Here is a 27,738-nt window from a genome sequence, read left to right on the forward strand (position 1 = left end):
CCAGCTGGGCGGCCTTGGCCGCGGGCCCCGCCTCCCCACGCGCGCTGCTCACCTGGGTCTGCGCACCTGGAGCCCTCGCTCAGCCGTCTCACGCGGGCCTCGCACCGGCCCATGCCCGCTGCTGTTCGCGCAGCCCTGGGCCCACGGGCAGGGCAGAGCAGCCGCGGGTTGGAAGTCTTCCTGTCGGCCCACTTCCCGACCGAGCCCTGCCGCGCGCTCCGCTCCCAGTGCAGACTTAACCGGGCAACTCGCGGGAATCGCTGCGTAGCCACCCACTGCGCTTTGAGTATAGCCCAGCCTCTGGCGGCCTCTGACTTCCTTCCGTTGCGGCCCCAGCACACTGGCTGCCTGCCTCAGGGCCTTTGCTCCTGCTTTTCCCCAACTAGAAGGCTGTACCCACGGATCTTGGCCCACCTACTCTTCCCTGGGTTCGTTTGGACCCCCACCCCACCACCGGTTAATTGCACTGACAGCGCTTGCCAGCACCAAAGTCTGTGTTTTCTTCACTGTCCAGCTTCTGTAATGTGACAACACGGGACCTCGGCTGTCTCATTCTGTGCTGTACCTGTGACCCCAAGGACAGCTCCTAGCCCCAAGGAAATATTTAAGTGCAGGAGAACTTCCAGTTCCCCCATCATTTATTTTAGTCCATGGGCCAAGGACAATCCAATCAAAGTGAACATTTTTACTTTCTTTTATATAGACAATAAAAACGTAGTGTGGTTTTCCTGGGGGGATAATGAAAGCAGAGAAGTTTAAGACCAGTAGCTCAGAGGCAGAACTTGTATCTAATATACTCTCCCTAGTGGGGAAGTTTTCAGTTTGATCCTGGAAATAGTTTGGAGATCTTTTTCCATCAACCTAAATTATTTTTATTGTGATAAAAAATAATTTTTAAAAATAGCATTTTAACTCAAGTGGCACTGAACACGGTGGCATTGTGTACGTCCCCCACCTCCGGGACTTAGCCCAAGGTGTCTCCGGCCTGGCGCACTCCTGGCCGCCTCCTCAGCCTCAGCAGCGTGGCCCTGCTTTGTCTCTATCAGTGTGGCCCCTGCGGACTCACACAGCATTTATCTGGCTGGTTCTCCTGCCCGCGTCCCCACTCAACATGGCAGAAGGAATTAAACCCCAAGCAAGCACATGCAGCATTCTATTCAAAACTCATCCTACTCGAATATGCATTAGAGACAAAACTAAATGTAAAAATACAGCATTTTTATTAAAAGTTGAAAGTGTTGACCAAGTGCACACATGATGAGTAGAAGATTCCACCACAGTGAGGACTGAAAGCCCAGGACAAGCAGATACAAGCTGGTCCGGCAAGCGTGCGCCAGCTGCCTTGCCCCTTGGCATCCTCCTGCATGCCGGGAGGCCCGAGCAACTCCAGCACAAGGCCGCCTGCTGGCTCTGCCCATTTCTGGCCCGGTGGAGGCCGGGAACCACGGGGCCCTGTCTGTACCCAGGACTATCGAGCAGCACCAGGCTCTGCTTCCTCCCAGCAGCCAGGTGCACGAGGACCGAGATGCCCCCTCTGCCCTAGGCAGCGCCCAGCTGGCCTTTCCTAACGGCCATTCTCCACACTGTCACAGTCCACCACTGAGAACTCAGACATGTCCCGCCTGCCTGAGCCACATTTCAGTTGGATCAGAACCATCTTCGCGCTGTCAAGAGTCCCCTGGGTGGTTCTGAGGCTCAGGGAGGAGAAACTCAGCTTCCCAACCCCGACTTCCTTGAAGCCTCCCATTCTGAAGTAAGTGCTGGGGGTGTCTCACAGCTTCTTGAATTCAGAAAGCTATGGCATATGGAGGCAGAGTCTCTGCCTCTGAATTAAAGGGTTAAAAAGAATAAAGCACCCAGATTTCATTAAAAAAAATTTATTTTCATATAAAAGTGCCAAAATATCCGCCAATGTCATAGTCTATCTCAACAACCAGTTTACACTAGAAACCAAAACACAAGCCTCTTTATTCACATTGCTTAAAAATCCAATTCTTTCACACATTCCCACAGTAGCTGGAGTCTCTGGACAGTGGGAAGTTGGCATTGCGGTTCGCTGTTGTAGTCCATATGTCCAGGTTCATGTAGGCACGGAAGGGGTTGAACCCTGGGTAGTACTCCTTGCACACCACCGCCTGGCTTTCCATGTGGGTGGAGTGCTCAGAGCTGGGACTGATGGGGTAGCAGTTCTCATACATATCATTTTGCGGGGCCCAGATGGAACCAAAAAGTCCAGACATTGGAGACAAGCTTCGGGTGCTGGTGAGGTAGGGCTTAAGTGCAAATGGAGAAAGAAAATTCCAGAAGAAATTAGAAATGGCAAGGCATCAACGCAAGTCACGAACTATTTGCAACAATCAGGGTTGCTTTAACTCCAATTTTCTCAAAGAGGACTGCAAGAGTCTGGCATTGCGGTCCGATGCAGTGGCTGCACCCTGCTCCGAAAGGCTTGACCAGCCCACTTGCATCCAGGAGACCATGAGGAACCCCCCAAGCAGCCCCACCAGCCGCCAACTTGGCCACGCAACCCCCCCGCCACACACCGCCTCTGGCCTCTTGGCTGTGCAGCTGCCTGGTTCCACACTACAGAGGCACAGGGGGACATAAAGGCCACTGTCTTGAGCTCCAGAAGTGAACAACAGAGAGAGGCCCTCTCTCAGGCTCCCTGATGAAAACTGAAGCCCACTGGAAAAGTGAAGAGAATCTCTGCAATAAAGGCACACCAGACCACCATACTTGGTAAGCTGGAGGGATCATCACTTCCCATTTGAAACTGGACTATCTTCAGGGGAAAGACAGCTGGAAACTGTGATAGACCCTTGCAGAGTTCAACCCTGCAGGACGACAGGGAGCTCAGTTTGGGACTTGCAGCCAGAAATCTGCCTGAATCTCACGGGTCTGTGACTGGCTTACTAAGACTCATGGACTTATAACTGACAGTACCAAAAACAAAAATGAGAAGACATTTCAGCAAGTCACAAACTCAGACTTCCACCCCACAAAAGGGAAATTCTGGGGGAAATGAGGTGGAAAAGTCTGATAATCAACCACCTGGACACCCTGTACTGATAGCACAGGAGGTAACAAAACAGATGAATGAGGCTCTAGAAAAATTCAAAACAGAAATAATCCCCCAGATAACTACAGAGATGGTGAGCAGGGTGAAAGACATAATTAGAGGCTCTGGAACAGAAACAGATAAAAAAATAGATGAGCTCAGGACCATGCTGGAAGCCATGAATACCGAGCTTAAGAAAGAAATGAAAACCATGAAACTGATTCAAACAGATATTCAGGAGATTAAAAACTCCACTGAAAGCATGCATAGCAGATTAAGGGAATCTGAAGATAGAATATCAGATATAGAAGACAGGATTGCAGTTAAGGACCACGAAAACAGATTTCTTAAAAATAGTAAGGGACCACAAGAAATCAATCCAGCAGCTGCTAGATGATGCAAAGAAGAATAACAGAAGACTGATAAGAGGCCACGAAAAAACAGGAGAAAGTAAAATTGACATTAAAAAAAATGTTCACAGAAGTAATAGTAGAAAACTTCCCAGACAGAGGTGGGGAATTGGACATACAGATAAGTGAGGTATATAGAACTCCAACTAGCCATGATAAAAAAAAAAAATCTACACCTAGACACATAATAATTAAGAGCCGAGAAATCCAACAGAAGAACAAAATCTTACAGGCAGTTAGAGAAAAGAAGCAAATCACCTATAAAGGAAAGCCCATCAGAATCGTGCCAGATTTTTCAACACAAACCCTCAAATCAAGGAGAGCCTGGAGTCAAGTACTTCAAGCCCTAAAAGAAAATAACTTCCAACCTAGACTGTTGTATCCTGCAAAATTATCTTTCAAAATCAATGGGGAAATTAGATACTTTCATGACAAAGAACACCCGAGAAATTTCATGAACCTCAAGCCAGCACTCCAAACAATTCTAAGCAATATCCTAGAAAAAGACAATAAAGATCACAACTCCATAAGGCCCAACAGAGGGAAGCCACCAGGCAAGGTAAAAAACTAAAGGGAAAGGGAAAGGGGAAAAAAACAACAACAACAAGAAATAAAAGAGCCAACAATAGTAAAACATCATGACAAGGATGAGTCAATATCTCTCAATTATAACCATCAATGTTTTTGTTTCTGTTTTGTTTTTCTTTTTTTTTTTTTTTTGGTACCAGGGATCAAACTCGGGTCCTTGTGCTTGCAAGGCAGGCACCAGAACCACTGAGCTAAATCCCCAGCCCCTATAACCATCAATGTTAATGGTCTCAATTCACCAATCAAAAGAAATAGACTGACCGAATGGATTAAGAAGCAAAATCCAACAACATGCTGTATACAAGAAACACACCTAACTCAAAAAGAAGTTCATAGACTGAAAGTAAAAGGATGAAAAACAATTCTTCATGCCACAGGAACCCAGAAAAAAGCAGGTGTAGCAATCTTATTTGCAGACAAAGTAGATTTCAAACCCAAACTAATTAAGAGAGACAAAGATGGTCACTACATCCTTGTGATGGGAACAATCCAAGAGGAAGAGATGACAATCCTAAATATATATGTACCAAATATGAATGCCCTCAACTATACAAAACAAATATTAATGGACATGAAAAACCAAATAAGCACTAATACAATTGTAGTGGGGGAACTCAACACCCCACTATCACAAATAGACAGATCATCTAGACAAAAAATTAACAATGAAATTCTAGAACTGAACCAAGCTATTGAACAAATGGACTTAATAGATGTTTACAGGGTGTTCTACCCCACAAAATCAGAATACACATTCTTTTCAGTTGCACATGGGTCATTCTCCAAAACAGACCACATGCTAGCTCATAGGAGATGTCTAAGTAAATGTAAAAGAATTGAAGTTACCCCCTGTATATTATCAGACCATAGTGCAATAAAATTGGAGGTCAATAACATAAGAAACCACAAAACTCCCACAAACAGATGGAAATTGAGTAGCACCCTCCTGATCAACCAATGGGTCACAGGGGGAATTAAAGAAGAAATTAGACAGTTTCTACAAGTAAATGATAATGCCAGTACAAGATACAGGAATCTATGGGACACAATGAAAGCAGCTCTACACGGGAAATTCATAGCAGTCAATGCCTATATTAGGAAAACAGAGAGAACTCAGATAAACAATCTAATGCAGAACCTCAAGCTCCTAGAAAAAGAAGAGCATAACAAACCCAAAGCTCAGACAAGAGAGGAAATTATAAAGATCAGAGCAGAAATCAATGCAATGGAGACTAAGAGAATGATACAAAAAATTAATGAATCAAAGAGTTGGGTTTTTTAAAGAGTAAATAAAATCAATAAACCCTTAGCCAACCTTATCAAAATAAGGAAAGAAAAGGCTCAAATACATGCAATCAAGAATGAAAAAGGTGAAGTCACAACAGACCCAGCAGAAATCCAGAGCATCATCAATACCTACTTCAGAACCTGTACTCTAATAAAATGGAAAACACAGAAGAAATGGACAGATTCCTAGATACATATGAATTACCAAAGTTACATGAAGAAGATATAGAAATTTTAAACACCCCGATTACAATGAGTGAAATTGAAAATGTAATAAAAAATTTATCAACAAAGAAAAGCCCAGGTCCTGATGGCTTCACCACTGAATTCTATAAGACATTTAAAGAAGAACTACTGCAATTACTCATTAAACTCATCAAGAAAATTGAAAAGGAAGCAAAGCTTCCAAACTCATTCCTGGAAGCAAGTATTACTTTGATTCCAAAACCAGGGAAAGACACAACTGAGAAAGACAACTACAGGCCAATCTCCCTAATGAATAATGATGCAAAACTCCTCAACAAGATACTGGAAAACAATACAAAGGGTCATGAAGAAGATCATACACCCTGACCAAGTCGGATTTATCCTAGGGATGTAAGGATGGTTCAACATCCATAAATCAATAAACGTTACTACACTATATTAACAGAGTCAAGGACAAAAACCATATGATCATCTCAATAGATGCAGAAAAGCCATTCAACAAAATGCAACACCCATTCATGATAAAAACTCTACAGAAAATTGGAATAGAAGGTCTTTATCTCAACTTGATTAAGGCTATTTATGAAAAACCAACAGCCAACATCATACTAAATGGTCAAAAACTGAAAACTTTCACGCTAAAATCAGGAACAAGACAAAGATGCCCACTATCACCACTCCTGTTTAATACTGTTCTCGAAACATTAGCCACAGCAATCAGAAAAGAGAAAGAAATAAAAGGAATAAAAATAGGAAAGGAAGAAGTTAAACTGTCATTATTTACTGATGATGTGATACTTTACATAGAGGACCCAAAATACTCTGCCAAAGGACTTCTAGACTTAATTGACAGATTCAGTAGGTCAACACTCAAAAAACAATATCCTTTTTATATACAAATAACAGACTCACTGAGAGAGAAATTAGGGAAACAATTCCTTTTACAATAGCATCCAAAAAAAAAAAAAAGAAATATCTAGGAGTCAGTCTAACAAAGGAAGCAAAAGACCTTTACGCTGAAAACTATAGCACTCTGAAAAAGGAGATTGAGCAGGATATAAGAAAATGGAAAGACATCCCTTGTTCCTGGGTAGGAAGAATCAATATAGTGAAAATGGCCATACTTCCAAAACTATTATATAGGTTTAATGCAATGCTGATTGAAATTCCAACAATATACTTCACAGAACTAGAGAAAACAATCCAAAAATTCATTTGGAACCAGAAGAGACCTAGAATAGCTAAAGCAATTCTAAGCAACAGAGACATGGCTGGGGGTATCACAATCCCCAACTTGAAACTATACTACAACGCCACTGTGATAAAAACAGCATAGTACTGGCAAAGAAATAGACCCGAGGATCAATGGAATAGATTAGAAGATGCAGAAACAACTACAGATATGCTCAGCCACCTCATCTTTGACAAAGGAGCCAACCACCCTCATTGGAGGAAAGATCGCCTATTTAATAAATGGTGCTAGAAAAACTGGATTTCAACCTCCCAGAGATTAAAACTAAACCCATACCTATCACCATGCACTAAACTAAGATCAAAGAAGATTAAAGATTTAAATATCAAGACAGAAACACTAAATTTGCTGGAAGATAAATTAGGTAGAACTCTTGAAGATATAGGCATAGGAAAAGACTTTACGAACAAAACCTCAATAGCATGGGAAATTGCACAAAGAATCAACAACTGAGATCTCATCTTATTAAAAAAGCTTCTGCACTGCAAGAGAAACCACCAACAGAGCTAACAGACAACCTACAAACTGGGGGAAAATTTTCAACTGTACCTCAGACAAAGGAGTACTATCTAGAATATATAAAGAACTGAAAAAAATCAGACCCCCCAAATTCAAAGACCCAATTCAAAAATGGGCATCTGAAATGAACAGACCATTTTGCAGACAAAGAAGTAAAAGCACCAAATAAATATATGAAAAAATGTTCAACATCACTGGTCGAGAGATACAGATGAAAACAACACTCAGATTCCACCTCACCCCACAAAGAATGGCTGCTATCAAGAAATCAACCAATAACAAATGCTGGTGGGGCTGTAGGGAAAAGGAACCCTGCTCCACTGCTGGTGGGAGTGCAGACTGGTGCAACCACTGTGGAAGTCAGTGTGGAGATACCTCAAAGAACTAGGACTGGAAGTCCCATTTGACCCCACTATTCCACTGCTGGGGATCTTCCTCAAAGAATTAAAAGAATCATACTACAGTGATATATGTGCACCCATGTGTATAGCAGCACAGTTTGTAATAGCTAAAGCTTGGAAACAGCCCAAGTGCCCATCAACTGGAGACTGGATAAAGAAGACGTGGTTTTTTTTATAAAATGGAGTACTACTCAGCCATAAAGAACAAGAAACTAGAGACATTTATAGCTAAATGGATGCATATTGAGGCCATACTCTTAAGTGAAATAAATAGGACACACATGTGTAAATACCGAATAGTTTCTCTAGGGTGAGAAACTGAGAGTGTAATTAAGAATACACAAGGATGAAATGGCCTAATAACATATTTCTTGGATTGTGTTTCCATCACGTGTCATATGACTGTACTGAAATTTAAATTAGGAAGAAGCCTGGCTTACGTGGAGTTTGCTAGCTAACTGGAGGTTTTTTTCCAGACCACTGTTTGTTCAATGTTGGTTTTAGGGATCTTTCTGAAACAAATCACATCCTCTGGTGTCTTGTTGGTGCTTGAGATGTTTTTTTAAATTATATGGAAAAATGTTTAAGTGCTTTTCAGTTTTGTTTTGGTTGAGTTCTACTGTATTTGAATATTATTGTAGTTTTTTTTCTCTTGCATGTTCTTTGAATGGTTTTACTTTCTGTATGTGTGTGTGTCTGATAATAAAGTTTAAAAAAAAAAAAAAGAGGACTGTGAAATTCTCATCTAACTGGAAAAATTTGTAATCTAAGGAAGGGTTCACAGCCAGCTGTCTTTCATATCGAAAAAAAGTGGGGTGACCCTTGACTGGCCTCGGGGGCATTTTATCTCTTCCTTGTGGCAGATGGAAGGGTCAGGGAGCCTGGGGTCACAGGGCACTCCCAGCTGGTGTTCGGCTTATCTACAGTCTCTGGGTAGTGCAGCCTGGGGCAGCCAGTGTCCGCCAGCCCCACACAGGCTGTGTGACTACACACAGACTGCCCAGGCCAGGCATCCGTCAGACACAGGCTCGGCTGACAGGAACACAATGCTAAAGCGGAGGCCAGCATGGAAGGGGGACAAGCACCTTACAACCCAGGAGGAGCCACACCTACCGGAGAGCTGACGAAGCCCGCGTGCTCCCAGGTAGCAGGCATGCGGGGTGCGGCGTTCCAGGTAGAGTGAGGGCTATGATCGATAAAGTTGGTCCCAACTGCAGGACAAGGGAACCCATTGGCACAATTCATATTTTCTACAAAGAACGGGAGACAATACAGGGTTGACGTTTTTATGGAGCAGTGATCTTGAGTTCTTTCAGGAGAAAAGCTTTCTCTCTCTCAGGCACAAAAGTGCAAGGCCTTCATGTGTTGACAAGTGAAAGACAAGAAATATTTCACTTTGTGTGGGCCAGGGGGGTGCTTCACTGCCAGTCTCCAGGTTAGACCTGTCGGAGTGAGGAAAGTCCTCCTTGGGCTAGTTTTTCTGTAGCTGATTATTTGATGGGAATCTTCCTAGTACACAAAGTGCATTTCAAATACTACTCTAAATTCGGATACAGTACAGATTCTTACCAGCCCTTAAATCCCCCCCAACAAAACTTGAGTCTCACATATGTGAGTTACAACCCCCAATTTAAAAAAATTATCTATTCTGTCACACTCAGGCACTGCATATGTACCATATGACCTGACGGCAATTGGGAACCATGTACTTCTCGGATTATCAAGAAGAAAAACACAAAGCTTCCCGCTCCTAGGACAGTTACGAGAGCACCCCCTTTCGGTGAACAGAGAGCAGTGTGTGCATCAGAATCGGGGTAAGAACACCTAATACAGCACATGGCTTAGGTCTCCCTTCCCAGAAAAGGGAGCTCTGCTGGGAGAGCACAGATGGACTGAAATCTCCAGTGGGAGCAAGTTTGAGTTGACCAGGGATAGCTCCTGTCTCTTATTTACTAGGATTGATGCTTATACCTGTCCACACTTCCCCTCCAGGCTCCTTCCTTTCCTTCTACAGCACTGTGCCCCAGGGGCAAAAGTTAGGCCAAGCTGAAGGACAGCTTAGTAAATGTTTGTATTTCATATGGCACTTGTCTGCCTAAAATGAATTGCAAACAACTGAGCCCCAGCCTCTCCAATCCTGTTCAAGGTGCATAGAATACCAACAGCCCACTTCTACCTAACGTGAAAGACTAGACAGAACAGGGTTGAATGCAGAAGGCCCAGACATCTGAAGGAAGGGCTTTGTCGAGGGCCATATAAAATGACAAAGGGCAGACGCGCACACCGGATCCTGTGAACTTGTGAGCAGCCCATGTCTGTCTGCTCGCTCAAAGTCCCCATGTGAAAAGCCACCCTGCTCCTGGGTTAGTGCCGAATGTTCACACCCTTCCTGCTTCGACCAGAGAAGCCTGTTCCCACAGCTTTTACCTTCTGCAAAGGCACTGTAATCGTTCACTTCCACCGGGCAGTACACACTGGGAAACTGGCCTTCGCAAGTTGCACTCCAATCAATGAAACTGCTACAAAAAATAAGAGGTTTAGTTTCAGACACAGGACAATGGAATAAACGAGGAAGAAAGGGTTTTACTGTCAAACATTCTAATCATTCCAAATTTCCCAACTAAGGAAAATAAAGTAAAGTACTTTCTCCATTCGCAGAATCACACAATTAGGAAATGCTTATCACCAATGGTGTTCCATGTGGGACAGACGGCTTAGAGAGGCAGCCACTTCCCTTAGGACTACTCAATGCAGCTTCCAAGGCTGGGGCTTCACGAGCAGTCTTCCCAGAATGCCCTGAAGAGGCTCAGCACACGCACACATGCACGCACGAAGGGCATCGCCACGTTCACCGTACTAAGGGAAAGGGAAAGTGTGCCTCGCACGCAGAGCACAACCAGCACTCACCTCGGGGAGCCCCCACCTCAAAGCCACTCTGACCCCACTGCAAACTGGGTTTTCATATAGAAACAAGACAATTAACACCGTACTATCCTGAGCCGCCAAAATACTTTCACATGGACTCTGGGGTTAAAGACACCAACATTTTCGGGAGGTTCTCTAACCGAGTGACATTTCAGTATCAACAGTGACTGTAAGAAGCCGCTCTTGGAAAACTATTTTTCATGCTCAAACTCTCTGACCTTGTGAATTTTTAAATGTGTTCAAGCATGATTCCATGGACAATGGAAATCTTTGCTCTGTTAAGTGAGTGGGGATTGTGGATGACTTTTTAAAATTTTGCTTCATGTCTGAATAGGTCGTCTTTTCAATTAAAAAAAGAAAACTGACAGCGGGCCAGGGATTTAGCTCAATGGTTCCGGCGCCTGCCTCGTAAATGCAAGGTCCTGAGTTCAATCCTCGGTACCAAAAAAATAATAAATAAATAAATAAACTGACAGGGTCACTGGCTTTGTAACTTATTTCATGTTTCTCTCAACACTTGTCTTGTTATTTTCTAAATATCACAATGCAACCCCAAGAGGCAAAAGAAAACAGACACCTGAGGAAGCAGCCCAGTCCTAAGATGTGTATGGACAACTCAGCAACCTCCATGCAAACCCCACCTGCAAGCCTCCAGGCCAAGCAAGGCGCCCCTGAGGGCAGCGAGGCCGTACCTGTTAGGGACCGGGCCGGGCTCCTGAATCACGGCAGGCATGCTGTTCTCCAAGCTGCAGTTCAAGCTGCTCGCCACACACACTGGCTGGGCCGGCCACAAGTCTCCAGGTGGGTATAGACCTAGGGAGAGGACAAGACCTCTCAGTTCACCTCCTCCTCACCTGGCACTCAGCTCCCCTCAGTGCCAGCTGAAGCCCTCTGCTCAGAAGGCGCCCTCCCGACAGGACCCATCCTTGCTTCGCCTCAGGGTGGTATCTCAGTCTCTGCTCCAGACGGTCCAGACTGCACTCTGATCTGGATGCCAAGAGGCATTCACTGGACAGGTATCTGAGGGCCTACCTTCTGCAAGGCCCATGACAGATTTCAGGGACACAGCAGTGAACAGGGATGTTCAAGTGAATGGAGACAAACAACGAAGGAGAAACAAGCACAGCAGGTGGACAGTCACATGCTGTAACTAGGAACAAGCAACTTTAGGGTGGCGGAAGGCTTGCAGGTGCGGGAACGGGAAGAAGCTGTGTGGCGGGGCGGCACACGCCCTGCCTCGGTCTGCTTCACGGATGCTGGGGTCGAGCTATGGAACCGGTGTTCACAGGGCTGCCCCAGCAGTCCGACCTCAGCGCCCACTTCGCACAGGAGGAAATGAACGTGGTCTCTCTAGGCCTTCTCCCCGTGTTCTTACGGACTCCTGGGCTACTGCCAATAGCCCAGAATGTTTGGCCTGCCTCTCAGAAAGCTAGACTGTCTGGTTACAGAAGTTGCTCACCGAGGCTGAAATATGGAGCTGAACTTTGGCTTCTGAGTAAAGCTCCAGGCCCCGCAAGTGGAGGCCCAGGTGAGGACCCGATCTGGACAGGTGCTGGAATCCAGCCTCGGCCGAGTCTGTGCCGCCTGGGTCCACCCCTGCACTGGACACAACACGCCCAGCATCGGAGACAGGGCACAGAGGACAGAGTGGCAGGCTTGGTGTGGACACTTCCGCCATGACCACTGCTCGGAGTTGCCCTGCTGTTGTCACACACGGCACTGCTGACCTCGGGCTATGAGCACAACCTCAATACCACCCCACACCAAAGGGCACGGTGCTGCTGCTCCACCAAGCAGCCACCTGGGCCACACGTGGACAGCCTTGAGAGCAACCTGCATCCTGCACCTGCTCACGGAGGGAGGCTGCGCGGTCGCAGCTCTGGAGGGCCTGGGTGCTCTCTCATGCCCAGCCACCAAGTCTTGCTGAGCACCGGAGCAGCTTCCTCCAACACCAACCCAGGTTTCTGACTCTGCCTCTCCACTTGCCTCGGCCTGCATTTTCTGGGAGGCCAGTGGGGTGGTCACTGGGTGAAGCTGCCCCAGAGAGCACCATAAGCTCTTGCTGCTTCCTGGGTCGTGATCAGGGCCAAAAGGGGCAGGAGGTGAGATGCCGCAGATCTATGAATGTTCAGAATTCTCACTACTCCCGGAGACACACTGGCATCGTGCCCCCAACTTCATTCAAGCATCAGCTCACCAAGAGGGTCCAAGCTCAGGACCCTCCTCCGAAGGACAAGGACCCTGGAGGGGCAGGTGGGTCTCTGTATGCTTTCTAAACACCGAGTCCCTCTTGTACTTGTCCTTCTGAATGAAAGGGAGCTTGAGGAGGGTCTGCCTGGAGAAATGGTGAAACCACAGCTCCTGGAGTAAGACACAAGGGTTCTGTGGCCATGAGGTGGGGCGGAGGGGAGGATGGCCACCATAAGCCCCAGAGGCGTGGGTGTGGACAGCGACAATCATGAGGCCCCAGGCCCACCTCAGGAAGGAAGATGCCCTGAGCTGCTGTCAGTGCCATCTGTGGGAGAGCCTGGGTGCCAGCCACCCACCACACAGCTCTGAGCTCAACTGGATCTCTTCCCCCTGCGGCTCTGCAAGGACAGCCTGGCTCTGAACCTCCCACAAGAAACACCTGCCAGCACCTCTGCTTGTCTTCCCATCTTCACTGCCACAGGATCGCTCACTACATGTGGGGTAGCCGGATGGAGAGACAGGTGGATGGATGCAGGGAGGGAGGGAGGGATGTCATGGGCCTGGCGCCTAGAACAGGACAGGCTGGGCCAAATGCACCAAGCAACCCCCAGCAACAGACGAGACCCAGCCCCACACTAAATTGGGAACCTGAGTTTACTACCCAGCTAGGCTGTGCTGGGGACACTGCCCACCTGTGCCCGAGTCACTGCTGAAAGTCCTGTTTGAGGACATTCAACAACTGAAAACAAAACTCTCTCCAGGTGAGCACAAGTACCCCAGCACTGTACTTCCTGTGTGGAAGCCAAACAGTAACTGTCTCCTCCTGGAAACAGACCTGCGCCTCAGGGAGGATCTGAGAGCCCTGCAAGTGTGTGAGGAAACACCACCAACAGATTGCGCAGCCTACACCCCCTTGTGGAGATTCCTCAGATGGAGCTGCGATTAGGGGAACCAGGCCCTGCACATCCGAGGGCGGTCATCACTATGAGGGAACCATCCAACTAGAAATGGTTATGGGTTAGTGAGGTGTGCTAACCTGTACCTGTAGCTCCAGCTCCTAGGGAGACTTGAGCCCAGAAGTTCAGGGACAGCCTGGGAAACAAAGCAACATCCCATCTCAAAACAAATCCAAAACAAAAAGATATGGGCCGGGCATTTAGCTCAGTAACAGAATTCTTGTCTAGCATGTATGAGGTCCTGGGTTCAATCCCCAGCACAAAGAAAGGAAAGAAAGGAAAGAAAAGAAAGTACAGGAAAGAGAGGAGGAAGGAAGGAGAGGGAGGGTGGGTAGTATGAGATTTGTTTGATGATATCAACCAAAGTGACCGACACAGACCCTGGAAGGCATCCTGCTCAGCTTCAACTCACTGGCCAGGCCAGAGTTCGTGGAGTCATAAATGCACCCACTGTACTGAGGGTAGCGCCTCCTTCCCAGTAGAAGGATCAACACAGACTTGAGGAAGCTGCCTGGTTTCCTAAGGTTGACCCTGCTGGTTTATGGGATTTGTTCAGCTGGGTGGCTCTGGGACTTTTCAAGACATGGTTGAGGTCAAAACCGCAGGGTGGCCGCGTCCTCCTCGACAGAGTCCTGTTGATAGTAGCTGCTACTAAATGTTGTATGCAACAGATCAGACAGTTGTGGTTCCATCTTCTGACAGATTAATCAAGAACTGCCTATGGAATGCTGTGCTCAAGAGAAAACCCACCAGAAGCCAAGGCTGTATACCGAAATAAGAGGTGTACACATAAGGAGACGACTCCCTAGGGGCTGCTCACGTTTTCATGCTGCTTGTGAACAGAAGCACTGGCTGCCTTTACTCTGACTTTTCTTCCCAGAGACACAGGAAATGTCTCCCTTTGTGGCAAGTTTGCTCATTCTAATATAAGATATTGTCTCCTGTGCATTAAAAAAGAACTGGGTTCCCTGAGCTCAGGGTTCCTGTCCTGTCTGTGTTGCATCCGGGGCAGCAGGGGCAAGGAGAAGTGACATAAGGACATGGATGTGCACGTCACTTGCTGTGCTCAAAGTCTCTTGTCTCTGACCAAGAAGCCGCTGCTCTTCTGCCGGCTCTCAGGACCAGCTGCCAGGCGACCTTGGAAACTTGTAAGTAGGGGAGAAATCTCAGAGCGGCTTCCCACTTCTTGTCAGTGATGAGATCTGACATATGTCTGACACATCTCTGTGGCCACTGTGTTAAGTACAGATGGTAGAGGGGGGTGAGGGCAGAGCAGGGACACCTGCTAGGAAGTTTCTGGGACAGCAAGTGAGACATGAAGACAGCCTGAAGCAGGGAGGTTAGGGTTGAGGGGGTGAGCAGACACTGGACCTGGGAGGTGGACAGCTAACAGAACAAGACAGTGGACACGTGTAGGGCAAGAGAAAGAAAAAGCCAAGCATGATTCCTAGATTTGGGGCCAGGACAATGAGAGAGACTGAATGGGAAACTAAAGAAGAGCAGGTCTGTGGGAGGTGACAGAGCAGTCAACCCCCAAACAACATGTCAAAATGGCAGTGGTGAGGAGACACCAGAGGTCAGCAGAAAGACTCAGGCTGAAGACAGAAATTTGGAAGCTGTGGGGGTATAAGGTCAGATTCAAAGCTCTGAAAGTGGATGAGGTCAGTAAGGGGGTGCATGGGCAGGGAGGGGACTGAGGACAATGCTCTGAGGGCCAGAGTCATGTGGGCAATGAGGAAGAAATGACTAAGTTTCTAACAGGTCCTCAGATTATCAATCTGCAAACACAGATAATTCTTCTCAGGAGTCTCCTGAGCCAGGAACAGAGAAACTGAACAGCAGCTAGAGCAGCAGGCAAGGGAGGGAATCTGGGCTGTTGCTGGGTTTTAAGAGGGGAGGTGAGACAGCACGCTTGTGTGCTGATGGAAATGACCCCTTAGACAGGAAGTGATGATGGAGGAAGGAAAACATCTGAAACAACATCTTTGGGGAGAGGTTTGTACTGGCCATTCCACAGGATACAGCGGGAGGGAAGCACAAAGTGGCATGAGGTGCTGGGCGCATGAGGGGCACTGGGGACGGTCGGAAGGGCCCGGATTGCTTCTCAATTCCAGTGAGGCTGGAAGCATGATCAATTAAGAGAAGGCGGTGGAAGGCACAGAAGTGCAGGCCGAAGATGGGAGAGGAAGGAAAGGGGAGGGCCGGGGAGAAGCAGGAGCTGTGGCGCTGAGGCCAGCGGTTAGGAACTGGCAGAGGCACGGCTCACAGGTGTGTGCTGCGCTCCAGGAGCAGGTGGGGCAGACAGAGAACTTGGCAGAACCATGACTGCTGGGGTTGGCAAGGTTCACGGGAGAATGGGAGAGAAAGCAAGGAAATGATTTTAACCGTGGAGCAGGGAACTCCAGCAGGCAGGGATGGAAGTGTGGATGGGAGCGAGCTGAGGACAGTAAAGCAGACAGGGCCACAACTTTGTAGAGGACAGGCTATAGACGAGTTCTTTTATTGGTGACTTCAGGCCCTAACCAAGGATTATAACAGGTAATCAAAGAGCCTGTAGATCATTAATGAGGATCAGCTGAAAGGCCCCTGAAATACAAATAAAGATGGGTCAGGAACCTAGATCACATCTGCATCTCTAATTGACAACAAAGACAAAAGCAGACTAACATATACTAAAAGGTATCCGGGCTGTGTGTTTTTGCTGGGGACTGTACTCAGGGCCTTGTGTGTGCTAAGCACTGTGCTTTACCACTGAGCTACACCCCTGGTCTGGAGCATCTGTTCTGATGTAGTTATTATTCCCCACAATTAGTTAAATCCTACCTCTTCTTTATTACTTCACAGAAACACAGGTAATACCACCAAAACCTCCTCCCAATCTTACCTTAGACAATTACAAATTACTTACGTGTTAGATTCCCTTTTATTAAAAATTACTATCTTATTGGACTAGTCACTAGATTTAATTCACAAATAATTCATGTTAATAATCTGCCAAGCCCAAATGTATCCAAGGAGCAGTATAGAGACTTTATGTTTTCCAAGTAAAACTCTCCAGTGATTAGAGGGGCTTTTAAATCCAGGATTACTTTATAGATGCAGAAGCAAGTGTATAAAGGTAAGTGATGCTATGAGGAAGGTGAAAGCCGGGCATATCCTCCCACAACTCCGGACATGGACCCAGCAGGAAAGCACCCGTTGAGTAACACAGGAGACAAAAGGCCAAGGCACAGGGAGGCAGAAGAGGAGGAAAAGGAGAGGCAACCTCCCAGCCGAGCCCGGGGGTCTCCCTCCTCGCTGCTTCTGCACTGCACCCTCCCCCACCAGGCAATCTGGGGAGCTCAGCTCTTGGCCATAGCCTGGGCAGGCATGAAGCCGGCCACCCAGGCAGCTGAGGCAGGGCTCACAGGCTCCCGAGACAAGGCGAACTGGAGAGGTGGCGGAGAGGAGCGGGAGCAGGAAGCCTGAGCATGGCTTGCTCTTCAGCTGGGCCTCGCTACTCTGGACCACAGCTGGGCCTTCTGCTCTGTCAGCCCTGACTGAGGAAGCTGCAGTGCAGTGGAGTCTGCCTCGGGTTCAAGGAGGGTTCAGCATCAGTGCCGAGGCGGGAACCTTCCTGGGGCTTCCAAGTACATCTGCGAGAAGGCGCCCCGCAGCCTCATCTCGGGCCCCCAGCCGGAGAGCAGCACAGCACAGCAGGCAGGTGTCCACTGCAAGGGGACTGGCCTCACCTTTCTCGTCCTCGACACCTGGGGGCTCCGCGGGAAGGCTGGGACAGGAAGGCTCTGCGTACGGTGGGAGGTGGATCACGTCTCTGAGGAGAGTGAGCAGAGGACTATGACACTTCTGTGCTGAAAGCTCACGTGGCGCACAACCACATGCAATCAAGTTTCTACATGAGTTCTTCCCAAGATGCACGCAGATAGGAGAGACATAAAGGTACACAGCCAGGAAAGAGGAGTATTACGCTCCCAGGATCCAGGAAAGCCTTGCTTTGTAAAAGACTTAACCCAGGGAACAAAGACAGCCTTGCAGTTTAAAAACTACCTACTACCAGGTAGCAGCAATTCTGAATCCCTGGTTTATTTTCTACTTCTAACAAAAGGTTCACATGGAGCTTTCCTTGTCTGCTAGCCGACTTTCCTTCTTGGCAAACTCATCCTACTATTCTCATCCTCCTGTCTTCTCATATGGAGGCAGGTTAAAAAAAATACATCTGTCTCTCTGCTTAGCTCACTCTCTTCTCACGCACTGGGCCCTCCACCCACAGGTTCTGCATCTGGGGATTCAACCAACCATGGATTGAAAATATTCACAAAAGGGCAAGTTATGTAGTTGCTGATGACCATTAGGCAGTTGGGCCTGGGTCAGCCAAGCGTGTAGAGAACTTGAGCAGATGTTTTTCCTTGTCATTCTTCCCTATACAAGATGACCTAAAACCTATCTGTAGCACTTACACTGCATTAGGTATTATGAGTAACCTAGAGACGACAGAGGTCATATGCACATGCAGCAGCAGTTCACGTAAGGGGCTGAGTGGCTGTGGGTTCTGGTGTCTGCTGCTGTCCTGGGACCCATCACTGTGGGTTCCGAGGGACTAGAGTACTGGTTCACCTTGTCCAGTGCTGTAGAAAGCATCACACTAAGAGCCATAAATGTGTGAATTTTGATCAGGCTCTCATAAATTTTCTGAATCATCAATGGTCAATTTTATTTCAAGCCCTAGCCAAGGGTATATGATTTACATTGTCCTAATTAACTACTGCTGTTTCCTTTCTACTTTCAGAAATGACAAATTTTCTAACTATATCACTGAGAAGACAGAGGGACCAAGCATATCCATGTAAACTGTGTTTACGTGAAAGGATAATTTCTTCCATGTTGTTAATGTCACCAAATTTTACTTTCCTGCATCCTTAAAAGGTTTTCATATTTTAACACACATGAAGCACTGTGAAGAAATACACTGATAGAAAAGGCAGTACACCAAAGATAATGTAAAGGCTGGGAGCTTCAAAGCTTACACGGGGCTGCAGATGTGACGAGAAAGGTTCATGGAGATGGGAGTTCCAGAAGGAAAGTCACTTTGGGAAACACTGTCTCCTGCATTAAAAAGAAATTATTACAAGTCTAAAAAAAGAATCCAAATGTATTAGGATGCACAGATTACTAGCATTATTAATCCCAATGAACGCTTTTATTTTTCACTTTAAACTGATGTCCTCACAGTCATTTAATTTTTAAAAACCCTTTTATAATTTATCTTTTCATTGAAAAGTTAATAATGAATCAACATTTAACTTTATGAATTTTGGATTAATAATATATTACCTTGTGGAGAAGAGTTAAAACTGTCAATATGATGTAACTTTTTAGTAGAACCTTTATCCTGATAAAGAAATTTAGCTATATGATTATAGTGCTCACCTCTTCAGTTTAAAAAGGCAATATATATGTCTATTGTAGGAAATCTACAAAAAGAAGTCAAAGTTTGAAGAAGAGAAATTATAAATTACCTACAATTATCCTATCACTATGGGCACTTAGGTATACTGCCTTAAAGTCTCTTTTACATGTGTCTGTGTGTAAAAAAGTGGAATCATACTCCATCTATACTTTGCCTTTTTGGTCTTTTATACCATTTATTACCTTAAGGACATTTCCCTACCATTACATAATCTTCAAATGCAACTTACAGACTACATACGACACTACACCACCACATAGCAACACTGTTAGCAACTTTTATCATTCGTCTAATGTTGCCCTTACCCTCCAAGCAAAAACTGCACTTGTATTTTTCCTTAACGTTACAGACTGACTTTGCAAAGTCTCATGTTAGCACTGCCAGGGAAATCCTTAGTCTTCAGTGGTAGCTGTGTGAACTGTAAGCTGTGAAAGCCAGACCTCCTGCAGCCAAGAAAACCACCCCCACCAGGCAAGATGCCGAGTGCCGCCCTTCACCTAAGTCCGCGCATTTCCGGAACGGTGAGACTGCCCCAAGGAGGAACCTGGTCTGTACCTTGGACCCGGAGAAAATCTGGTCTTTGTGTGTATAAAGCACTGAACTCAGCAATACACAGATACACAGTGTGTGGGGGTGATTTAAAAAGATTATGAGGGTCATTAGGAAAACGCTAAGAGGCCGGGTTGGGGTGTGGGGAACACAGCGCTGAGGTGCACTGGCTGGGGCCCCAGGCGGCCTCCCCAGGCCTGCTTTCCTGTGACCAGTGCACTGGGCTCCTGGACAGGACCCTCTGTGGTAGAGAGGGAAAAGGGAAGCGCACAGCTGCAGGTACCCCAGGAGGGTCTCTGTGGAGTGTGTAGGTCACGCTGAGTGAAGAGGGCAGAGGCGGGGGTGTACAGTGTGTGTGTGTGCGCGCGTGCGTGTGTGCATGTGTGTCCTGGGGAGAGAGGCCCTAGGCTGAGCTACTGCTCAGCAAACCACAAACCCTGCTCAGCCCATGTGGTCACAGCAACAGGACAGGGACACTGCCCTTCTCATGGGCTCCTGGGCACTGTGTGAGTGGTCACAAGACGTGAACGGCTGGGCCTCAAGGCCTTCTTCCTCTTTCATGAGGTTAAAAGTTTACTGTGCTGAAAATTTAGTTAAAAGGAATGAACTAATTTTTGTACACAGGACTATAAAAAACAATGCTGAGTGAAAAAAGCAAGACAGAGAAAGTTCAAGTAGGATTTCATTTATATAAGCTGAAAACAAGCACTTCTACATTCTGCTGATGGATGTATGAATGTAAATTCAAAATGGACTAAGTATACACCACATCGTGACAGGAGACACTGAGTCAGAAAGGAAAAGTAAACAGATAATAAAGTATTTTCTTCTCAAAAAAATACTAGAAGAAAATGTGAAAAAATTAATAATTCTGGATAGAAATATACATGCTTCTTTGATCTCTCCTGTATCATTAAATTTCTCAAAAATAAGGGAAGTCAAGACTCACAACAGCATTATTCACAACAGCTAAAATCTAGAAGCAACCCAGGTGACCATCAATTAATGAATAACAACAACATGACGTAGACAGATCATGGAGTATTATACAGTCATAAAACACACTGACACATGCATGAGCATGAGGACACTGTGCTCAGTGAAATAAGCCAGTCACAAAAAGGCAATCGCACTACATGACCCCACATGCATGAGATAGCTAAGGTGCTCAAGTTTGCAGGGACAAAGGTAGAAGAGAGGTGCACCAGGGCCACAGGGCAGGGCTGGGCGGGGATGGGGAACCCTTGTTTTGTAGGCACAGCTTGGATGTAGTGATGGCTGCAAAGCAATATGGACATGATGCGGCTAAAATAAAACTTGGTTACATATATATTACCACAATAAAAACAAGAGTACAAACACAGCTCTATGAGAACCATGTCAGACACTAAGTACTAATAATGACGATTAGCAGGAAAGGAGGAAACATAAGGGAGGAAAGAGACAGTAAGTGAAATGCACAGCAAAGCCTCAAAGCTGCCGCCCCCTCTGCATCCCTGTGAGGCAGATCTAGAGCGGGTGCTGGGCATGTGGGGGAGCCGAGGGCCACCCCAGGACTCACTGGAGAGAAGAAAGAGCTGCGGCCCCACCGCAGGCTTCCTGTCCCCGTCCGAGCTGCCGCTGCTGCTCCAGCTGCCCCAGCTGCCCCGGCTGGCGCGCACACTGCCCGAGGAGCTGCCGCAGTCGGAGCTAGAGTCGGAGCAAAACTTGTCTGCACATTTCTTCTCAGGCCTCTGGCAGTAACCGTCTGGAGGAGGTGAGACAGAAGCTTGCTACACAGAGGCAGTTTCAACCCCGTGCAGTTGCTGACAAATGGAGAGGTGGGATTAGGAAGACCACCAGGGTCGGTCTGAGGACCTGCCACGGGTGCTCAGCGAGCAGAAGACCAAAGCTGAGTGACACTTAACATGGGACCTTAGGAAACGGAGGGGATGGGCATGACAGCATGCCTATGGATGATCGATTCAACTTGTCTGGAGCTAAGATGTTCAGCGCCAAATAGAACCTCAATCTAAAAGTGGTCCTAGGTGCTGTGGATACAGCTTAGTAGGGCACAACCTAGCATGCAAAAGGCCCTGGGTTCAATCCCCAGCATCACCAAATAAATAAATACATAAAATGAAGATAGTTCCAGAAATAACAAATACTTCTATCAAGAAAGCTGAGGTTACTTTATTGGGCTAGAGATTTACAGGTAACTTCTCCCTTTTTATTAAGCTGTCCACTACAAGTCAGTATTACTGATATGTGGGTGGGAAGAATCTCCAAAAAGATCAAAAAACAATACTCGTGTCAAGGGGAGGAAAGAGAGCAGACAGGGACAGCTCTGTGGCTGGTGGGCACCAGCGTGGACACGTGTCCGGGGAAAGCAGGTACAGGCCGGGAGGACCGCCAACTCCCCGCCACCCTGTGCCAACGCCTGTGGCCCTCTGGCCCTGCTCTTCTCTGTTCTTCCCTGGGCCCAGCACCAGGGGGCCCTCTGCGTACTGCTCCAGGACACTGCCGGTTGTTCCTGGCCAGGGCAGTGGCTTGGCTCTGTAGAAATTACCAGGCTTGGGGGTGGGGTGGCACTGTCACCCAGGGCTACACCAAGTGTCCTGTTCATTCAGCAATATGCAGGAGAATGGCCAGATTTTAGCAGGCAACAGGAAGGGCCTGCCCAATCTCAGAAAGAATCTTAGCTTTCCGGTCTCACCCTGACAGCTTTCCATTAGCCAAACTGCTTGTGAAGTGACAACTGAGGTGGTGTTCTTTGCACAGTGGACATTTCCTCACGCGAACCAACCCTCCTGTTCTCAGCTCTGCGCCAGCACATACCTGCCTCTCTCTGTGCAGGAGGTGAGCTGTTTTCAGTCGCCGAATCTGCTTTACAAATCTCTTCAGTGTTTTCCTGCATGCACCAGCTTCTTACATCGATGTCGCTGCTCAACTCAGACCTCTCGAAGTCATTGCACACAAGCTTTAGTTCACTCTGTTCAGAAGGCCTGGAGGAGCCACACAAATAAACAGCTATTTTTAAAAAAACGTATTTTAGGGCCGGGGATTTAGCTCAGTGGTTCCACTGCCTGCCTTGCAAACTCAAGGACCCGAGTTCGATCCCCAGTACCAAAAAAAAAACGTATTTTATCACGAGTAACAAACATGTCCTCCCCATGAGACTCAATGGAGGTGAAAATATGAATTTGGGACAAGTTGAGGCCTCTTCTCCTTGGGTCTGTGGGGGAGTATGATAAGCAAGTAAGGGACATCAGTAAGAAAAAGAGAAGGTCTGGGGGATCGGGTAGGTGTAGCTCAGGGTAGAGTGTGTGATCGGCGCGCATGAGGCCCTGGGTTCCATCCCAGCACCTACACCAACAAAAACCCATGCTGCTATTTTGGAACATAAATTACATTAGAACCATTTAATCTACTGTCATATTTCAGTGCTCACTTTGGCAGCACATATATTTTCATATTTTAGAGCGAGAAGGACTCCACAAGGGCACTGCATCACTAAGTATCAGGTTCAGGACCAGAACCCAGGACTCCTACCTGGTTTTCCTTGATTTTCAATAGATAAACCTGCTCCGTGCTAGCTTGCAGAAGACACTGATTGCTAAATACATCCTCATGCATTGAGCAAACATTTGCTGAGTGACTACTATGGTCTATACACCGTCAGGAAAGCTATAGTGGCTACAGGAAAAAGAGAATAAAATTCCCCCAAGGATGTTCATGTTAAACAAACCCCTCCTACTAGACTACGAGCTCCTTGAGGGAAGAATTATAACACAACTTTGTAAACAGTAGAAATGAGGAGAATGCACATGTAATGACATGAGTCTGTCCCATGGTCCAATCTTAGCACTGAGTGTCAGGTTGTAGCACGGTCGGTAAGATCAAACCATTTCACCCATTTACAAACTCCCTGCCACCTCTGATCAGGGTACAAAGAACTTGTGGGCAGAAATAAAACAAGACAACTCAACAACCATTACCCACTTTTTAAGCATCACATCCTCAAAACATTGTGAAGAAGCTACAGAATACTTGGAAGTTGTTTTTATTTTAACAATTTAATTATTTCTTCAGCATCTCAGAAATCTGCTTTTAAAAATATATCCTAACATTTTATTGGTGAAACTGTATTCTTTTATATCTTTCTATATGTTCATATCCAGGAAAACGGAATTCTTTTTTTTTTTCCAGTACCAGGGATTGAACTCAGGACCTTGTACTTGCCAGGCAGGCACGGTGCCACTGAGCTAAATCCCTGGCCCAGGAAAACAGAATTCTTTAAAATGATCTCATAGTCAATCACATGTTTATGAAGATATATGTAAAAAAACTGCAGCAAGGTCTGACTTTCCCTTTCTACGGAATACTGCACTGTAGCTTTCAAACAATTTAGTCCAAATAATCTAGGCTTCAAAGAAGAAAATGACCCACTAACAACCAGTTTGGCGCTGTCAATGAGTTAGTAATGGGTATGTCTGGTCTTTCACATTTGCATTTTGCTGCCTGCTCCATATGAGCTGGCTGTAGGAGCTGGGAGCCACCCAGGGCTCTGCTGGTCCCCCAGGAACACATGTGGGACTCATCAGGGAGCAGTGACAAGGCTGAGTGAGGGGTGCCAAGCTCTGGACGGCAGCCTCTCTGGGGTCTGGGGACAGACACAAAAACAGCACCACTCTCAGCAGGGTGGAGCGCTACCCATACCATGTGGAACTGCTGGAGAGGAATCTGATGGAAACTCATTCAAATACCTAGCTGAGCTCACAAGAAAGGAAATCTTTAGACAGCAGACTCCGAAGAAAAAGCTGAGTCAGGAGGACAGGAGGGGTCCTGGGTGGAAAACAGACTTTTATGCCCACGCACATCAGCTGTGACCAGGAGCCAGGGCATGGAACTGAAGACCTGGCAGGGGGCATCCTCAGGGTAGGGGAGACCCGGAAGGGCTCCACCCCAGGTCCAGGGAGGCGAGGGCAGGGGAGCAGTTTTGTGATGCAGGCTCCTGTTGGTCCATGTGTCAGGCATGGGAAGCCTGATGTAAGAACTCAGAACAGTGAGACCACACACCCTGGGCAGATCTGGAGTCCTAATGCACACACGCTACTGATCTGGTGAAGAAAACATCCTCAAGCTAAGAAATTTGTATCAGATTAGATTTAGGAGGCTATTTCTTTTACTTGTGTCCATAAAGGATTCCCACAAAATACCATGCAGCTCCTTCATTTTACAGACAAGAAAATAAAACCTCGGGGAGGCTACATACCTCAAGGAAGCCAAGTTTCCAAAGCACAATGCCAAACTGCCTGGGTCCCATCCTGGCTCTGCCCTCACCATCACATTGTGTCTGGGTGCCTCGCTTCCCTCAGCTGGAAGAAGCCACTTCCGCAGGACTGGGGTGAAGGGCATGGGGGTCGGGACCACACTACCCTACTATCGTGGGCCCAGGTGGGTTGGTGACCACGCTGGGGACAGAGGCCTGCCTGCATCCCGAGCTCTCTCCAGCAGCTGCAGCACAGGCGGAAGGGAGGGCTGGGCACCGAGGGGGCCTAGGCTTTGCCCTAAAGCTTCAAGGTATTCTTTGAGAAAATATGTCAATTTTACAAATATATTTCAATCTCAAGAGACTACTTTATGCTCTCTTTCTATCCAACTTACAGAAATGAAAGATAACAGTGAAATGCAGAGTTTTAAGGTGAAAAACCAGATCAGAGTTGTAAGGGCCGTAAAAATGACATACCTCGAGACCTGAGTGGCGCCTCTCTTCTTGTTTCTTCTACAGGTTCGATGTTTACTCCAATTTAGATTTTGTGCATTTCCTTCTCTTTTCTCCTGAAGCTTCTTCCTCCTGTAAGGATCTTCCTGGTAAAGAGGAAAAAAAGAAAGGTTAGTGGTTTAAACTGACCCAACATGAAGAAGCACCTACGACTGTTCTGGTTTTTCTAACTTCTGAAGACCAGTTCCATCTGTATTCAGTACGCATTCAGCACTGGTGAAAACCAAGACATATGTTTCTCAATCCTTAGTTGGTTTTCATTTCCCTACTTCTTTCAAGCTCCTTAGAAAGAGAAGAAAAAAAGAACTGTTGCCTATAAAATTCCTACAGGGCTAAGAAGGAAAAACATCTGCTAGCAATTTATGGCCGGCTTGCTGCTGGCTTCATCAGCAATAAATCCGTCAGCCTCCACCTGCTGATTTGGTATGTGCAATTCATATGAATTACTACCAGAGAAAAATCAGTTTACAACTCCGCTGAGGAGTTAGCTGTGTATTTCTGTTTTTGTTTGTTTATAGATGACTTTAGGAGAACAGTCGGATCTGCAAAGAAAGTTCCAAACTACTTTAAGCTTCATGAGCAAACAAAGCAGGACTATGTTTCGACTTTTCTAAATGTGGTTCTGAACAACTTCATTTCTATATACATATAACATATAAAATGATACGTAATACGTATGATAAATGTGCCATGTATCTGTACATTTTTTATTTAGGCTTTTTCCTCTTTCAGTGTCTGGGGTGGCCGCTAACAGGCGAGGGGAGAGCTTTCCCCGCCTCTCAATGCAAAAGCAGGCCAGGCCTTCAGCGTCTCCTCTCACCTACTTGCTCTCTTCCACTTGCTATCACTTCAAGGGGAGCCAGCAGCAGGTGGGAGGGTGGGAGCTCACACGAGGAGACTCCAGAGCTTAGCAAAGTGTACCAGGTCCTTTCGGGAAGAAACTGCCTTGTTGTCTGGAGGCTTTACGGGGACAGGGGCCTCACGGGGACAAGGGCAGATCCCCTAGTCCCCGAGTCCTTTCCTACTGACCCTGACAATGGGTATTTCAGGGAAAGCAAAAACTTCTTTTTCAGAGGGTTGGTCCAGACATCTGGGGAGGGACAAATGAAGTTCGAGTATGCACTTAACGCACAGGACATGGAGAAAAAGAAATGTTTTCATACCTACATCGCTACATGTCCTATGTCTGGGATATCAGAACCCTGGAGATATATTTAAATTTTAAAGTACATGTGAGGAGACTAAGGGACTTGTGCTTTCACTTTTATACCTCTAATTTCCCCCCTAAGAAGTATGTAGTGACTTTTTTCTGATTCTAACGGTACTTAAAAAGTCGACAAATTGCTGGCACAGTAGTGGATGCCTGTAATCCCAGTATTCTGGGAGGCTGAGGCAGGAGGACTGCGAGTTTGAGTCTAGCCTGGGCAATTCAGCAAGACCTTGTTTAAAAAAAAAAGGATTGGGAAGGGCTGGGGATTTAGCTCAGTGGTTCTGTTGCTGGCCTTGCAAGCGCAAGGACCAGAGTTCGATCCCCGGTGCCAAAAAAGATTGGGATGTAGGGCAGTATGGAGGTTCAGTCCCCAGTGCTGACAAACATACACTAATAAGTCAAATCCACAAAACCCTATCCTATAGCATAGGACCATGTGCTAAGTGCTTAAGTTTGACACTAAACAGACACATCTGATACACAGTACTATATTTATTCATGGATTGCTCCTTTATGGACTTTTGTTCCTGTGTACTGTGGGGGGGGCGCCCTTTCTCCACCCCACCTAGTCCACTCAAAGGCCACCAAAGGCTTCTCAGCACAAGTTCCTGAGCCTCTCTGGCCCTCCAGGGTCAGATACAAATAAAGGATCAGTCTCTAAGTGGGGTCAGAAAAATATGAGCTGATCAGCAATCACGGACACTTGACTTCCTCCCGTGTCACCCTGCGCAACCAAGAAGGGAAACATATTTAGGAAACTAAGAGGCAGAACGTGGAGGTCAGAAGCATCATGGAGTTCTCCAATGATTAGAAAAGGAAGGAGAGTGCTGGACAAGCTGGCCTCAGAGCCATGAGTGCACTGTCCAAGACTCAAAGTCTGAGAGCCACACAACAGGGATGGCAAGAGGGCAGGGACAACAAAGCAAAATGAAGACACAAGGACGAAGGAAAAATC

General features: G+C 46.7%; 1 protein-coding gene and 1 long non-coding RNA gene across 9 annotated transcripts in view; one reads left to right on the plus strand and one right to left on the minus strand.

The window, feature by feature from the left end:
• Tmem131l (transmembrane 131 like) overlaps positions 1 to 27,738 on the minus strand; it is a 173,702-nt gene that overhangs the window by 13,577 nt on the left and 132,387 nt on the right. For 5 of the 8 annotated variants that reach the window (XM_013067228.3, XM_021247869.2, XM_087205747.1 and 2 more), the window contains 9 exons: positions 25,538 to 25,659; positions 22,627 to 22,793; positions 21,371 to 21,556; positions 18,818 to 18,896; positions 17,525 to 17,607; positions 11,340 to 11,460; positions 10,150 to 10,241; positions 8,836 to 8,972; positions 53 to 2,273 (listed from right to left, as the gene is read on the minus strand). In XM_013067228.3, the coding sequence (XP_012922682.2) occupies positions 1,998 to 2,273; positions 8,836 to 8,972; positions 10,150 to 10,241; positions 11,340 to 11,460; positions 17,525 to 17,607; positions 18,818 to 18,896; positions 21,371 to 21,556; positions 22,627 to 22,793; positions 25,538 to 25,659 (1,263 nt within the window). In that variant the 3' untranslated portion in view covers positions 53 to 1,997. Of the gene's footprint in view, positions 1 to 52; positions 2,274 to 8,835; positions 8,973 to 10,149; positions 10,242 to 11,339; positions 11,461 to 14,940; positions 17,608 to 18,817; positions 18,897 to 21,370; positions 21,557 to 22,626; positions 22,794 to 25,537; positions 25,660 to 27,738 lie in introns of those variants that run through there. The other 3 variants (XM_013067229.3, XM_013067227.3, XM_087205748.1) reach the window with 2 other exon arrangements.
• LOC106008095 (uncharacterized) overlaps positions 1 to 27,738 on the plus strand; it is a 34,902-nt gene that overhangs the window by 762 nt on the left and 6,402 nt on the right. The window contains exons 2-4 of the long non-coding RNA XR_001182609.3: positions 9,384 to 9,536; positions 14,496 to 14,941; positions 18,580 to 25,683. This is a non-coding gene — a long non-coding RNA (uncharacterized LOC106008095). The remainder of the gene's footprint in view (positions 1 to 9,383; positions 9,537 to 14,495; positions 14,942 to 18,579; positions 25,684 to 27,738) is intronic.

Source organism: Heterocephalus glaber, unplaced genomic scaffold (assembly GCF_053883595.1).
Source record: "Heterocephalus glaber isolate CG9 unplaced genomic scaffold, H.glaber_assembly_v1.0 deba00000613, whole genome shotgun sequence".
Classification (NCBI taxonomy): Eukaryota; Metazoa; Chordata; class Mammalia; order Rodentia; family Bathyergidae; genus Heterocephalus; species Heterocephalus glaber.